General features: G+C 38.7%; 1 protein-coding gene across 50 annotated transcripts in view; it reads right to left on the bottom strand.

Moving 5' to 3' along the window:
* ANKS1B (ankyrin repeat and sterile alpha motif domain containing 1B) overlaps positions 1-17,455 on the bottom strand; it is a 1,062,966-nt gene that overhangs the window by 336,935 nt on the left and 708,576 nt on the right. For all 50 annotated transcript variants that reach the window (XR_014804254.1, XR_014804264.1, XR_014804263.1 and 47 more), the window contains one exon: positions 366-464. Coding sequence is in view for 26 of the 50 variants with exons in the window: in XM_084957460.1 (XP_084813586.1) it covers positions 366-464 (99 nt within the window). In the remaining 24 variants the exon portion in view is untranslated. The remainder of the gene's footprint in view (positions 1-365; positions 465-17,455) is intronic.

The raw sequence follows: 17,455 nt of genomic DNA, 5'->3' as shown, positions 1-17,455 counted from the left end.
GGCTCTGGCATCAGCTAGCATCTACAGATTTGATTCAACTCCTAGCCTGGGAACCTCCATATGCCACTGATGTGGCTCTAAAAGACAAAAGGCCAAAAAAAAAAAAAAAAACCAAAACCCAAAAAAATCCCACTGAAAAGAAACTCAAGCTGCCCTGCTGGTCAGTGGCATTTTCTGTGTTACATCTTTCTCTATAAATCTATTATGGCTCATAGTAGTCTTAGGAGTCTGAATATTTAGCTGGACTAAGACCTGCTTTGGGGAATTGCATCACTGTGTAGACATATTGTCCCAAATATGAATACCCCTTGAATACCTGGACTTAAAACCACTGCATAGGGCCAGGAGAATAAAACATGGCTTACCTTTGGAAGGAGCTGGATTGCCTGTAGAATTCTTTGTCTGTGCCCAGAATTAAGGATTCCAATTTCCAACAAATCCTGATCTTCCATAACATTGCTTCCCTAAAACAAAGCCAGAAATGTTACAAATTAAATCAGGCATTTTTACTGTGGGTAAATAATTACTTGCTTAATACAGAAAAAACAAACAAACAAATAGGAAGCAATCTGATTTTTGTAAACAGAAACACAGAGTCATTCTTCTGCAAGGATCAGGTGAGAGTAGGTCACCTATGTGATTGAGTTGAATATTCTGGGAAAGCTTCTGTTCTCTCACAGACACTGTCATGGCTCAGTATTTAAAGTTGGATTATCTGCATTGGGAATTCAATCCTGTGCCTCAAAACTCTGTTCCTCTGAAAATGTATATGCTGCCATTTAATACTATCAGTGACCTATACATTGATGTGAATGAATCAGTTTTTTTTTCCCCTCCGAAAATGGGTTTTGTAAGGATGGCTGATAGAAGAATTGAAGTATGCTAGGGAAGTTAACAGAGAATTAATAATTAATCTTAAATACTGAATGTCAGACACCTGATCAAGATGTGAAGCTGGGGTGGGATAGGATTAAAATGGTGGAATAGAAGGACTAGAGCTCAACTTCTCTCACAAAAACAACAAAATTACAACCAAATGCTGAGCAACCATCAATCAAATGGACTGGAAACTAAAAAAGATATCCTACTCCAGAAGCCAAAGAGGAGGCCACATCAAGAGGTAGGAGAGGCAATTATACAATATAAGCAACCCCATACCTCCTGGGTGGGACACTCCATGGACTGGAAAGTAACTGTATCATAGAGACTCAACTACAGGAGTGAGAATTCTGAGCCCCACATCAAATCCCCATGCTTGGGGATCTGGAACTGGGAGAAAGAACCTGTGGAGCATTTGGCATTGAGGGCCAGTGGGGTTTGTGTGCAGGAGCTCCACAGGACTAGGGGAAACAGAGAACCCATTCTTGAAAGGCACACACAGACGTTCACGTGCACTGTCCCAGGGCAAAGCAAAGTCTCCATAGGAATCTGGGTTGGACCTGACTGCAGTTCTTGGTGGATGTCCTGGGAAAACAGAGGGGACTATGGCTTGTTGTGGGAGAAGGGCATTGGAGGCAAAGCTTTTGGGAGTAATCATCAGCTGCGTTTCTCTGGAGGTAGCCATTTTAGGAAAATCCGGCCCCAGCCATCAGCACTGAGAAGCTCCAGACCAAACAATAATCCAGATGGAATCACAGCCCCACCCATCAGTAAATAGGATGCCTAAAGACCCCTGAGGCACACAGCTGCCTCTAATCTCACCCAGAGACAAAGACCCACCCACCAGAGGGAAAGGAATAAGCTCCACCTACCAGTGGGCAGGCACCAGTCCCTCCCGTCAGGAAGTCTACAGCAAGCCCCTGCACCAACTTCAGCCAAAAGAGGGGCAGACACCAGAAGTAAGAGAGGCTACAACTCTATTGTCTGCAAAAAGGTCACCACACTAAAAACCTATAAAAATGAAAAGTCAAAGAACGATAACTCAGATAAGGGAGAAAGAAATACCCCCAGAAAAACATCTAAGTGGATCAGGAGATTTTCAGCCTCCAGGAAAAAGATTTTAGACAGTTAATGCTGAAGATGATGCAAAACATTGGAAATAAACTGGAGGCAAAGATGGATAATTTACGGGAAACACTGAGCAAAGAGATACAAGATATAAAACTTCAACAAGAAGAGATGCAAAATATAATAACAAATAAAAAATTCATTAGAAGCAGCCAAAAGCAGAATATAGGAGGCAGAAGTATGAATAAATGAGGTGGAGGACAGACTAGTGGAAATCATGGATGCAGAACAGAAAAGGGAAACAGATTGAAGAGAAATGAAGAAAGTCTCAGAGAACTTTGGTACAATGTTAAATGCACCAACATCCATGTTATATGGGTTCAGAAGGAGAAGAGAGAGAAAGGGACAGAGAAAATATTTGAAGAGAAAATAGCTCAAAACTTTCCTAACATGAGAAAGGAACCACTCACTCAAATCCAGGAAGCGCAATGCATACCATATAAAAGAAACCCAAGAAGGAACACCCTGAGACACATATTAATCAAACTAACCAAAATTAAAGAGAAAATATTGAAAGCAGCTAGGGAAAAGAAACAAATAACATACAAAGGAACCCTGATAAGGTTATTGGCAGATTTTTCAGCAGAAACTCTGCAGGCCAGAAGGGAGTGGCAGGACATACTTAACGTGATGAAAAACAAACAAACAAACAAACAAAAAAAAACACCTCCAGCCAAGATTACTTTACCCAGCAAGGCCCTCATTCATATTTGAAGGAGAAATCAAAAGCTTTACAGATAAGAAAAAGCTGAGAGAATTCAGCAACACTAAACCAGCTTTACAACAAATACTAAAGGAACTTCTCTACGCAGAAAAGAAAAGGCCACAACCAGAAACAAAAATACCACAAATGACAAGGCTCACTTGTAAAGGCATATATACAGTAAAGATACAAAATCATCCATGCACAATTTTGCCACCAAAATCAGAACTTGTGAGAAGAGGAAGGTACAAATGCAGGACAATGGAGATGAACTTGCAATTAAGAGACTAACAACTTAAAACAATCTCATATATATATAGACTCTTATATCAAAACTTCAGAGTAACTGAAAACCAAAAATCTACAACTGATACACAAGTAAGAAAAATCAACTCAAATACAACACTAAAGATAGTCATCAAACCAGAAGAGGAGAGAACAAGAGAAGGGAAGAAAAAATAGCAACGAAAACAAATCCAAAACAATAAAATAGCAATGAGAACATACCTATCAATAATTACCTTAAATGTTAATGGACTAAACACCCCAACCAAAAGACATAGACTGGCTGAATGGATATAAAAACAGGACCCATATATATGCCGTCTTCAAGAGACCGACTTCACTTCTAGAGACGCACACAAGTTGAAAGTGAGAGGATGGAAGAAAATATTCCATGCAAACAGGAATCAAAAGAAAACTGGAGTGGCAATATTCATATCAGACAAATAGACCTTAAAATGAAGAATATTTTATGAGACAATGAAGGACACTACATAATGATCAAAGGATCAATCCAAGAAGAAGATATAACAATTGTAAATATCTATGCACCCAACATAGGATCATCACAATATATAAGGCAACTGCTAACAACCTGAAAAGGACAAATTGACAATAACACAATAATAGTGGGGGACTTTAACACCCCACTTAAAGCAATGGACAGATCAACCAGAGAGAAAATCAATAAGGAAACACAGGCCCTGAATGAAGCATTAGACCAGATGGACTTAATAGATATTTATAGGACATTCCATCCAAAAGCAACAGAAAACACATTCTTCTCAAGTGCACATGGAACATTCTCTAAGATTGATCACATCCTGGGCTACAAATCCAACCTTGGTAACTTTAAGAAAATTGAAATCATATCAAGCACCTTCTCCGACCACAATATTATATGACTGGAAATCAACAACAAGGAAAAAACTGCAAAAAACAACAAACACGTGGAGACTAAACAACATGCTACTAAACAACCAATGGATCACTGAAGAAATCAAAGAGGAAATTAAAAAATACCTAGAAGCAAATGACAACAAAGATATGACCTATGGGATGCAGCAAAAGCCATTCTAAGAGGAAAGTTTATAGCAATAAAATCCACCTCAGGAAACAAGAAAACGCTCAAATAAACAAGCTAACTTTACATCTATGGCAGCTAGAGAGAGAAGACAAACAAGACCTAAAGTTAGCAAAAGGAAAGAAATCATAAAGATCAGAGCATAAATCAATGAAATAGAAATGAAGAAAACCATAGAAAAGATCAATGAAATGAAAAGCTGGTTCTTGGAAAAGATCAACAAAATTGATAAACCCTTAGCCAGACTTATGAAGAAAAAAAGAGAGAGGACTCAAATCAATAAAATCAGAAATGAAAAAGGAGAAGTTACAACAGACATCACAGAAATACAAAGGACCATAAGGACTACTACATGCAACTATATGCCAATAAAATGAAAAACCTAGAAGAAATGGACAAATCCTCTAAGACTAAACAAAGATGAAATAGAAAAGATGAATAGACCAAACACAAGTACGGACATTGAAACTGTCATTAAAACACTTCCAACAAACATAAGTCAAGGACCAGATGGCTTCACAGGCAAATTCTATCAAACATTTAGAGTAGAACTAACACCTCTCCCTCTCAAACTATTCCAAAAAATCACAGAGGAAGGGGTACTCCCAAACTCATTCTATGAGGCCACCATCACCCTGATACCAAAACCACAAAACAAAGAAAATTACAGGCCAATTTCACTGATGAACATCGATGCAAAAATCCTCAACAAAATACTAGCAAACCACATCCAACAATACATTCAAAGAATTGTATACCATGATCAAGTGGGATTTATCCCCGGGATGCAAGGATTCTTCAATATCCACAAAGCCATCCGTGTGATACACCACATTAATAAAATGAAGAATAAAAACCATATGATCCTCTCAATAGATGCAGAAAAAGTCTTTGCCAAAATCCAAGACACATTGCTGATAAAACCCCTTCAGAAAGCAGGCATAGAGGGAACCTACCTCAACATAACAAAAGTCATAGATGACAAACCCACAGCTAACAACATTCTCAGTGGTGAAAAGCTGAAAGAATTCCCGCTGAGATCAGGAACACCACAAGGATGTCTGCTCTCACCACTACTACTCAGCATAGTTTTGGAAGTTCTAGCCAGAGCAATCAGAGAAGTGAAAGAAATAAAAGGAATCCAAATTGGAAAGGAAGAAGTAAAACTACCACTGTTTGCAGATGACATGATACTATACCTAGGGAATCCTAAAGACTCTACCAGAAGACTGTTAGAGCTCATGCACGAATTTGGCAAAGTTGCAGGATACAATATGAACACATAGAAATTGACTGTATTTCTCTATATTAACAATGAAAGATCAGAAAGAGAAATTATGGAAATGATCCCATTTACCATTGCATCCAAAAGAATAAAATACCTAGGAGTAAACCTACCTACAGAGACAAAAGACCTGTACTCTGAAAACTATTAGACGCTGATGAAAGAAATCAAAGATGACACAAACGGTTGGAAAGACATACCATGCTCTTGCATTGGAAGAGTCAATATTATCAAAATGACTATTCTACCCAAGGCAATCTACAGATTCAGTGCAATCCCTATCAAATTTCTGAGGACATTTTTCACAGAACTCAAACAAAATATTTTAAAGTTTGTTTGGAAGCACAAAAGACCCAGAAGAGCCAAAGACATCCTGAAAAAGAAAAATGGAGCTTGAGGAACCAGGCTCCCTGACTTCAGACTATACTACAAAGCTACAGTCATCAAAACCACATGGTACTGGCACAAAGACAGAAATATAGAGCAGTGGAACAGGATTGAAAACCCATGCACCTACAGCCAACTAATCTATGACAAAGGAGGCAAGAAAATACAATGGAGGAAAGACAGTCCCTTCAATAAGTGGTGCTGGAAAAACTGGACAGCCACACGGAAAAGAATGAAATTAGAACACTCCCTAACACCATACACAAAAATAAAGTCAAAATGGATTAAAGACCTGGATATAAGACCAGACACTATCAAACTCCTAGAGGAAAACATAGGCCAAACACTCTCTGACCTAAACAACAGCAACATCTTCTCAGATCCACTTGTTAGAGTATTAACAAGAAAAACAAAAATAAACAAATGGGACTTAATTAAACTTCAAAGTTTCTACACAGAAAAGGAAACCCTAAACAACACAAAAAGACAACCCACAGAATGGGAGAAAATCTTTGCAAATGAATCGACTGACAAGGGATTCATCTCCAAAATTTATGAACACCTTTTCAGCTCCATACCAAAAAAACAAACAACACCATCCAAAAGTGGGCAGAAGATCTAAACAGACAATTCTCCAAAGAAGACATATTGATGGCCAAAAAAACACGTGAAAAGATGTTTAACATCACTCATTATTAGAGAAATGCAAATCAAAACCACTATGTGTTCCACCTTACACTGGCCAGAATCTCCATCATCAAAAAGTCTATAAACAGTAAGTGCTGGAGAGGGTGTGGAGAATAAGGAACCCTAGTACACTGTTGGAAGGAATGTAAATTGGTGCAACCACTGTGGAGAACAGTATGGAGACTCCTCAGAAAAGTAAAAATAGAATTACCATTTGATCCAGCAATTCCACTCCTGTGCGATCTATCCGGAGAAAACCATGACTCGCAAAGACACATGTACTCCAATGTTCATTGCAGCATTATTTACAATAGCCAAGACATGGAAACAACCTAAATGTCCATCGACAGAGGAGTAGATCAAGAAGAAGTGGTACATTTACACAATGGAATATTACTCAGCCATTAAAAGGAAAGAAATAATGGCATTTGTAGCAACATGGATGGACCTAGAAACTATCATGCTAAGTGAAGTCAATCAGACAATGAGACACCAATATCAAATGCTATCACTTACATGCGGAATCTAAAAATAGGACAGACAGAACTTCTTTGCATAACAGATACTGACTCACAGACTGAAAAACTTATGGTTTCCAAATGAGACAGATTGGGGTGTGGAGGGATTCACAGAGGATCTGGGATGGACATGCTATAAAATTTGGTTGTGATAATTGTTGTACACCTAAAAATGCATATAATTCATTAACTAATAAAAAATAAATAAATGAGTTTTTACTCTGTGGGGGGATGGAAAGATGTGAAGCTGGAACAATGAATAAGATGTAGGTCTCTGCCCTCAACTGTCTGTTCTTTCCTTCCAGTGATGGTAACAGATTGTTCAAAAGCAGTTAGGATGCTGCAAATGTGCTGCGATGGTGACTTGTGCTTGGGAGTGTAGAGGGAATCTGGGATATGTTTTCAGAGAAGATGATGTCTAATCAGATATCTGAAGGATGGTTCAGATTAAGCACTCAAATTGGGAAGGACTAGCAGAAATTATGTGCAATATCATGTGGGTAAGAAAGAACACAGTGTACCTGGAAGCCCTGAGTTCTGGGATAAGTTGGAGAGAGAAGCAAAAGGTAAGGCTGGAATGGGAAGTAGAAACCAGATGATAGAGACGTTCTATACTACACTGAGGAATTTAGATATCAGCTTGACCATGATTGGGAAGCCATGGACATATTTTTAAGAAAGTGAGTTACAAGATGAGATCTCAAATTTAGAAAGATCTATTTGGTTTCTATGGTCGGGCCTCAGATTCCTTACCTATAAAATGATAAAGTTGAGCACATAATCTCCAAAGAGTTCTAGTCCTGAAATTCTCTGATTTCAATGATTTTTTTGAACTCTGATTAATATTCTAACACAGAAGTTAATTAATTGTTTATTGTCTTCCTACATTTGTCTTTTGGAGCTCGCAAGCTAGAGTTTCTCTTTATTTTTTTGTTTTTTTTTAGGGCTGCACCAGTGGCATATGGAGGTTCCCAGTCTAGGGGTCAAATTGGAGCTACGCCTGCTGGTCTATGTCACAGCCATAGCCACACCACATGTGAGCCTCATTTGCTACCTACACCACAGCTCACGTCAATGCTGGATCCTTAACATGCTGAGCAAGACCAGGGATCGAACTTGCGTTCTCATGGATATTAGATTCATTACCGCTGAGCCATGATGGGAACTCCCAGTGTTTCTCTTTAAGTTAAGGAGTCTGTAGAGAAGTTCAAGAATTCAGATCACTGCTTTGTGGACAAATCAAACTGCCCTAGCAATGCGAAAAAAACTCCACTTATTAATAGAAATTACAGAATACCTGTGTATGGAGGGAAATGGGTACTGATGAATATTTAAAGCAAAAAGATTGAGCCAGAAAGGTCAATCATGAGAGCATGGAGACAATTCGGAGACCATAGTAGTTCTAGAGATGATGTGAGCTTAGCCTAAGGGAGTGGTCATGAGAGGTAGTAAGAAGGGGGGAGATTTGAAATGGTCATGAAGTTTGACTTGGTGACTCTATGCATGGAGTGATGGAGAATCGCAGAATACACATCAGTTCCAGGCTTGGGCAGTAGAGGTGGGTGAGAATGCCTGTTCCTGAGACAAGGAGTCAGTCTACTGGGATGCCGAGACTACTGTCTTTCCCTGGACAGGCACAGAATAGATGAATATAAACAATTTAATTATCAGAACTATGTCATAAATGGAAAATTGGCTGTTATTAGAAAGATTAAAGTCATTAGAATGGTACCAGATCTAGGGATTTAAAACGGGCATTCACTGGACAAAAACAGTCCACCTACTTAGAGTAACATTCCTGTGCTTAAGCCACCCTGGCTGTCTCAGAGGAGGCAGAACAATCCAGGTATATAGCCGCATGATAATAAAAAGCCTAATGAAAAACAAATAAAGCCAGTCTTGGCAATATGCCATAGGAAACACTGCTCTCAAGAAATTACTCAGTGCACACAATAGAGCATGGCTAAGAATATAAATGACTTCATTTTGAAAAAGCATTATTATTTTCAGAAATGGACTAGTGTGTCATGAGCAGGATATATGATACCATTCTGTTTGACTTTCACTCTTTAAGGGGTTTTCCAAAGGAGTTAAAAAGCCTTTAAAAAAAAAATCGAAAAACTTTGGCCACCTATGTATTAGATCATTACCAGGTTTTCCATGGGCTAAATGAACAGCCCACAACTTCAGCTTTATAAAATATAGAGCCTGGTTCCTTTATACAAATGCAAAACACATCAGGATGTGATAATCGGAATTAGCTACCACCTATAAGTAATACAGAAAACTCTATTTCAGTGTTTGAATACTGAAATGATTTGAAGAATTAAATCCTTAAAGACCGCTGTTCTTCCTTTAAACCACCAGGATACCGCATCATCTATCTTTAGTAAGGGAGGAAATATTCTGAAGGATTGTAGAGAAGTTAGACAACTTCTCTTTGGGTCAAATTTCCTAGCATACAGGATAATGACCAAACATTTCTGAAAAATGAGTGAAAACTATGGGAAGCACAATGCAAGTGGTAAGATTGTGCCCCAAAAGAAATGGTACTGATTGTAGAAATGTAAAGAAAAGGATTCAGTGTCCCCAAGGAGGCATGCTGTTGGAAAGTTTCTATTTTCTCTCTTATTGTCATATATAGGGATACCGAAAATATCCTGGTGCATCATCTTGCCAGTCTTTTTTTCAAAATAGCACCAGGCTTGGCTCTAAAGGCCTAGGTCTGAGTCTTGCCTGGGGAAACATGGCTAAGTTACATATTATTTCTGAGCCGCATAGTCCTCAGCCATAAAATGAAGGCGTTTAAGAAATATCCATTCAGTTCTAAAATGCTGTGATTTCAGTCATGCCCAACTTTTGATTAGTATCATTCTATATAAATATAGATTTGTATACTTTGAAATTACATTTTAGTGTTGCAGAACTTGTAACGTACATAGCTTTAAGGAGAAATTATAGAGAAGTATAGAAATTATAGCGAAGCACAGCTTCTTCTACAAGAAGGCATGCTTCTTTTTTTTTTCCGGTGCATCGGAAACGTATAAAATTTCTTATTAAGAGAAATTACAGAATATCTTATTTTTGTAGTATCATGGATTCTTACAGCTTTTCAGAGAAAAATCAAATGTTTCAAATTTTACAGCTAAATATTTTGCTTGTACTCGGGTAATAGTTGTGCCATCAAGGACAATAAACATTTGTAGTCTTTCTAGAGAGCTAAAGTTTATTCTTTTATTATCATCACTTGCCTTCCCTGAATGTTAGAACATTTCAGCTTAATCCACCCCCTCCTTTTTTTTTTCTCAATAAAAGCTGAGCATACACTCTAGCTGTCTCTTTCTTCCATCTAGTTTTCACACGACTGCCAGGTCAGTGGCATCTAGAGTAGAACTCCATCACGTTTGTCTTCTGCGTAACCGCTGACCACATTGCGCTTCCTACCGCCTCATCTCCCCAGGACACACAGTGGGTCTACTTCCTCATCTCCCATTTACTCCTCAACAGGCTTTTACCCTCATTTACAAAATAGAACTTCCCTGAGAAATGCCAAGAACCACCTCTCAGGTGCTGTATCTAGTTGCTTCTTTTCAGTCCTGACGTCAAGGATTTATTGGCTACTCATTGGACAACGCAAATATAGACTATTCCTGTCATCACAGAATATTCTATTAGACAGGGCTGCTCTGCAGTTAAAGACATTGAAACGGCAGTTGGGTCACATAAACGGGGCACACACAGGGATGTGACAGGGAATCAAAACAGGGAGTCAGAGGTAGTCGTGAATCATTCTCAGGATATAATGGATGTGCCTCTTCGTCAAAGTTCGTGAACATTAAATTTAGAATCTTCAAATTCTCTTCTCATTTTTCAGTCATTAAGACAAATTAGTAGCTGGTTCTGCTTTCATTAATGCTTCCTATGGGGCTAGAAATCCATGCTACCAAAATGACAAGTCCGATTAAAAGATTACTTTCTTAGCACACTACCAGGCACATAGCACAGGCATTTAAGGAATAATAATCAGTTGATAAAGTTCATTACTTTCTAAAAGGCTGGAGGCAGTGTTTTTAGAACAGCTGTTCTTTCACTGACAGGAAATGCCTAACCCAGGGGGGTCTTTGTTACTTTCTTAAATCGTGGAATGTGGAAAATAATCTTACGTTTTATGCACTGAGAGCTGAAAGTTGAAGTTTCGCTGGCCATGGGGAGGCTATCTTATGTATTGAATTTTCTCAGCTGTAATACACTAGTAAGATGACCAAATAGAATAAAAAGCAGTGCTTTGTACTTAAGGATCCATTTGAAGTAGAACAGCTATTTATTGAAATCATTTCTCAAAACTATCAGAATTCCAGCTTGAAATGTTCTGTTTTCATAACCTTAATGTCATACCATATTCATTTAGAAGCCTTTCCTTCACATTGCCTATTATATAAACTGCTAAGGAAACATACTTGAGGATCATAGAGAACTGGTTCCTTCTTAATACAAGCTTGAGTTGGATGTTATTTATTCTCTCTCTTCAGTCCAAGACTGAAAAATATCAAGAAGATAATGTTCATTGGGGAAGATTCCTTTTGCTCTATAATTCACTACATTAGATTCTTCTTTACAGTTTTGTGGCCTTAAACATGTAAAAATAGAATGGTTGGGTAATGGAATGATACCACAATCTTGCAAACTCACACGCGGAAAAATATATTTTAGTGTATTTTTAATACAATTTTTTACAGCTTAAATTACATGGTAGCATAAAACTATATATAATTTTCTTGGAATAACAACCTTTTAACTTCTGTAAAGACTTCCGAGTCAATTTCATATCAATTTACAGGTAAACTCAATATATGCTTTTGCTGCATAAGGATAATAACTACGGTGATAAATATGGGATTTCTAATCCCCTGTAAGTATTGGAACAAATCTTCATTTAGTTTATCAGATGGAAACATGAGTTACCATAAGTGACCAGATAATGAATGATGTGGTTGCTCTGATTTTAATTCCTTCTCTCACATGAATGAAACGGCAGTAGAAGGAAATTTTGAAGTATATTTTTACATCTCTATCTTATTCATCTACCATTTGAATATATTCTGCCTACTGCAATGGACTTTCTTGTTCATAGCTTAACTAAATTTCCATGATTTTAGCTTACAAAGAAAGTTTTCCAGATTCTTCAGACTACCTGGATTATTGATTCAACTTAAATGTCACATTGCCAAGCAATAAGTTAGAGAACATTTTATATATGTAGGTATATATTTGAATAAATAAACTATATATTAGACTCATTTTTTAAGATTAGCATTTAACAGTTCACTTGATTATAGTGAGTTTTATACCACCAGTTTTTTCCTTTTTATTTTTCAAGGCTTTTTCCCCTTTGAAACATCTGTTTTGAAGCTACAGAGAGAGAAGGAAAGGGAACTTATTTATTTCTTAAAATATTGAGCAAGGTTTGATGATATCATAAATTACAAGTATGATTCATTTGTGACATGTGTTCATGTAGATATTGGAATTATGTATATTTATAAAAGACTGTCTTTGGTCAAAAACTTCATAGCTGCAAAAAAAGAAGACTATTCATTTTTAAGTATACTAATCCACAATTCCCGCAAGTAGGAATAAAAGCTGATGTGGAAAAACGTATTTCTTATTTGTATGTTCTTACTTTCGTTCCGATACATACATATGAAAATATAAAGCAGACGAACACTAATTATTTCCTTTCTATTTTCACATCAATGACAGTGTAAGTTAGTATGAAGTAAACTGCATACACATTGAATTCTTATTCTGTGCCTGTCACTGTTTTAAATGCCTTAGATCTATTACCTTACTTAATTCTCACAACAACTCTCTGAGATAGGTACTTAGATAACTTGCTCACAAAGCTGATAGGAGCTTTCTCATAATTATCATCTGGTAACTGCCTCTGGTGGGGTTTGTGTAGGCAAGAAAAAAATCTCAGTAAAAAAAAAATATGTGGTTAGACCTAAACCATTTGTATTTTACTTTGGAGCGGTATGAAATTCGCATTTGAAAGTAAGTGCTCTAAAGTGTTTGATGTTTGATTTTACAGAGTTTAAGCAATGCTGAATCCCTCTCTATAGAAGAAAATTTGGAAAGCCACCTGACCTATTCTTCCCTCTTCTGTTCCAGTCCTTTCTGTTCACTGAATCATGGAATCAGGGTTGGCAGAGACCTGGGGGTTTTTCTAGTCTAAACGTTCCCTAACTAACTGCAAAGCTTTCACTTGCCTCTTTCTTTTGAAGCGTGGTGTCTAGCTGGGTTACACCATTCCCAAAGGGGTAGGGCGGATATTAAATGCTTTAAATGGTCTTTCCCAGCAGCTGAGTCTGAGCAGGGGGCGGGGGTAGGGTTGGGGGGACACCTCAGTCCTCCTCTTTTAGCTCCCACTGCTCTGCAGACTAAGTGTGACAGGAGAGCTATTAGAAGAACATGCCAAAAGCAGAGATGAAAGGAAAACAGTCAGCAGCTGTCCTGTGTCCTTTTCCAATCACAAGCTGTGAAGTTTAAATTTTTTTTCCTTGGGTAGGCTGTACATAATCTTGGCAGGTATCTGAGTTTTGTTCTTCCATCTAATGTGCTGAACATTTCCCAGCGCCTCACAGGAGAAAAGTGAGCAGTGATTAGATTAGGTTGGACCCCCTGCTCTTAACAGAAGAGGAATATGGCACCTTTGTATCTACAACAGGCTTCTTTTGCAAATCTTTCACTGGTGATACAGAGCTCCAAAAGGAAAGCCTCCTCCTGAGAGAAGCAAAATTTGCTCCTGGATAGGACCAGCACAGCCACACACTGCCAAGCAGGAAAAAGTGCCTAAAATGATTACTAATAAAGACCAGCTATTAAGCATACTGCATATCAGCTACTCTGCCCTCATTTTTAAACCTTGCAACAACCTTCTAAGAGGAGTGGTAGTATTTTCATTTCATAGACAAGGAAACTGAGCTGCAGAGCTGTGAAACCATTTAGCCAGGTTCCACAGTCCGTATAGGGTGGATTCTGGGATCTACGTTTTATTCAGTTAGACTGATGCTCATGCTTCTTTCACTACAGGAAGAGAAACAAATGTTTAGTAGAGGACTATTTCTGGATGGAGATTCCAGTCAATAGATGTGTAACATGTCAAGAACTCCCATGACCCTATTTTCACACACACACCCTTATGTATATATTGACAGATCACGAAGAGTGACCACCGCAGTTTCTCCAACACATTTTATTTCAAATACTTTATTTACCTTCTGAAATGTCATGGGGTTAGTTCTCCTTCCAATTCCCTTAGTGTAACCTAGAACCAAGCATGTTAATAAAAGTGAACCAGGGTGTTCTTGGCTAAAGCACCAACTAACTTGCCATGGAATCAGCCAGGATGATGCTGGTAGATGGAAAATAACAGCATGGCATTGAGTTGGTACTTGTCAGCTCTTCTGCAGAGCCATGACAAACTGTCTGTCTTGTCAACTGCGAACGTGAAGTTCTCAAGGTCATGTTTGGTTATTTTCCTGAAGATCTCTTTCAAAGCCAGAGATCTAGGGGGGAGGATGTCTAAAAAGGAAATAATAAGGTAGAGGATGTCTGAGAATGAAAGGAGGACATTTTTGTCCCTAACTTAACATGTTCTGAATCCAGAGAGAAGAGAGTGGGTTGCAGTCACCTAAGAAGGAGCCTGTGAGGGTGAAGGTAGGTAATTTAGCCCTCTGGGAATTGGTAGGCCAGTAATAAAGGTGACTCATTAATTCCTCAAAGAGATGGTGTCCTCAGGGACCAGACATTTCTGGATTTAAGGATGATAGGGTCTCCTGACATTGAGAACTATATTCAGAAATAGCCAAATAAATTGAAAAGGAGAGGAGCAAAGAGGAGAAAGGCAGGAACGGAGGCAAGGAGAGAAAGTGTTGCTTATTAAGGGTGAAGGTGGTAGTGAGGAAAGTAGGGTTGCCAGATAAAATATAGAAATTCCAATTTAAATAGGATTGTGTATTTTTATTTGCTGAATATGGAAGCTTTAGAAAGCAGGCCACTGAACACTGGAAATAAACTGGCGGAGTCCAGTGCAAAGCTACCTACTGAGGTAGGACTTGCCACCCGTTTGTTTATTCGGCATATATTTGTTCAGCTAATATTTTTGTGAGCACTTACTAAGTGCCAGGCACTGGACCAGGGCCTGGGATATGCTGAGAATAGGACAGACAAGATCCTTCTACTTTCAGAGTTCATGGTCTAGTGGGGACAACAGAAAAGTAACCAAATAAAAAATAACACAGGAAATTATTACTTAGCAAAATTTCACATGTGTCAAGCACCATTAAGTGCTCTGCCTTGTTGACAGCTCACTACAACCCCTGAGGTTGGTACAATTATTATCCTTATTTGCAATGAAGAATTGAAGACAGGGAGAACCTAATTGCCCGAGGTCACAGAGCTAGTAAAAACTGCTATAAAGGAGTTTTTTTTTTTTTTTTTTTTTAGGGCTGCACTCACGGCATATGGAGGTTCCCAGGTTAGGGGTTGAATCAGAGCTGTAGCCACCAGCCTACGCCACAGCCACAGCAACCTGGGATCCAAGCCGCGTCTATAACCTGCAACATCAGATTCCTAACCCACAGAGTGAGGCCAGGGATGGAACCCACAACCTCGTGGTTCCTGGTCAGATTTGCTTCCTCTGCGCCATGACGGGAACTCCAAAACTGCTATAAAGGAAACTAATACACTGGTGTGGTTTGAAAAAAAATTATAAGGAAGACCTATGTTAAAAAGACTGGTTAGGGAGTTCCTGCTGTTGCACAGTAGGTTAAGGATTTGGCATCGTCTCTGCAGTGGCACAGGTTTGATTTCCAGCCTGGCACAGGGATTTAGAATCCAGGATTGCTGCAGCTGTGATGTAGGTTCAATCCCTGGCCCAGGAACTTCCATATGCCATGGTTGCATCCACAAAAAAGCAAACAAAAAAATCCCCCCAAAAGGCCAATGATGAAAACAAACAAAACAGGTCAGGAAACCTCTTCGAGAAACTGGCATGTAAATTGAGATGCGAAGGGTTTGAAGGAGCAACTCAAAACATGACAAGAGAAGAAGAAGAGAATTCAAGGCAGAAGAAAAAGAAAGTGCAAAGACACTGAGGCAATAAAAAGAGCCAGGCATATGCTAGGAACAGAGAGAAAGCCACTAAGAAGACTTTGAGGGGGAAACTGGGCATAGATAACACAGGGCCTTGCAGATTCTGATAAGGACTTCAGTTTTATTCTAAGTGCAATGGAAAACACTGAAAGACATATGTTGTCTTAGACTTTTTTTTGGTTTTGTCTTTTTGCCTTTTCTAGGGCTGCTCCCGCGGCATACGGAGGTTCCCAGGCTAGGGGTCCAATCGGAGCTGTAGCCACCGGCCTACACCAGAGCCACAGCAATGCGGGATCCGAGCCACGTCTGCGACCTACACCACAGCTCACAGCAACGCCGGATCCTTAACCCACTGAGCAAGGCCAGGGATCGAACCCTCAACCTCATGGTTCCTAGTTGGATTCGTTAACCACTGTGCCATGACAGGAACTCCGTCTTACACTTTCAATGTGCTCTGGCTATGGTATGAAGCATGCGTGGTGATATGGAAGTTGAGTTCCACAACCAAAGTTGAAACAATGGCCCAGAAATATCAAAAACCAAGGAAAGGGTGATAATATATGACCTGTTCAGAGGGAAGCTAGAAGAAGCAATATGGGTATAGGGGAGTAATAGGTACAAACTGTTATTTCTAAAACAAGCTGCAAGCGTATATTGTGCAACACCAGGGCTATAGCCAATATTTTGTAATTCCTAAAAATGATTAAGAATGTAATTTTTAAGTTATGTATATTTCAACACAATAAAAATTTAGAGGAAAAGCTTGATTTTTTTTTGTACCAGGAAAGAATTTTATACTTGAAACTTGAACACACTATAATAACCTAGCAGAAAAAAAATGAGAACATTTGGGAATATGTTCAGTTGGCCTCAGTGTGTGGCTCTCTCTTGGACTCTTGAGATATCAGGGTTTGTAGTCAGATCCTTTGTAACTTGGAATGCCATTGGTGGGAAGTGAGTAATTATTACCTCATTGAAACAGCTGACCAGAATATTCTTGACTTTTCTCCACATTTAGTTTTGTTTTTAGTTGTGAAGACATTTTTTCTAGAAACGTTTTCACTAGAAAAGTATTTTTCCCCCATGAAAACTTTGTTTTGACTTGCTTCATTTCAAAATTTGATGGTGAGACAAATCATTTTGCTCTAGTCTGAACATTATGCTCTGGTCTGAATATTCCCCTCCTCCCTCAAATTCGTATGTTGAAACCTAATCCCCAATGTATTTGGAGGTGGGGCTTCTGAGAGATGCTTAGGTCATGAGGGTGGAGCCCTCTTCAAAGGGATTAGTGCCTTTATAAAAGAGACACCAGAGAGTTTCATTCCCATTCCACCAAGTGAGGACCA

This window comes from Sus scrofa, chromosome 5 (assembly GCF_054392235.1).
Source record: "Sus scrofa isolate SSC_HxYL_T2T_F1_AM1 chromosome 5, Sscrofa_HxYL_maternal_Yorkshire_Landrace_v2.0, whole genome shotgun sequence".
Classification (NCBI taxonomy): domain Eukaryota; kingdom Metazoa; phylum Chordata; class Mammalia; order Artiodactyla; family Suidae; genus Sus; species Sus scrofa.
This window is presented reverse-complemented; position numbering and strand designations above follow the sequence as displayed.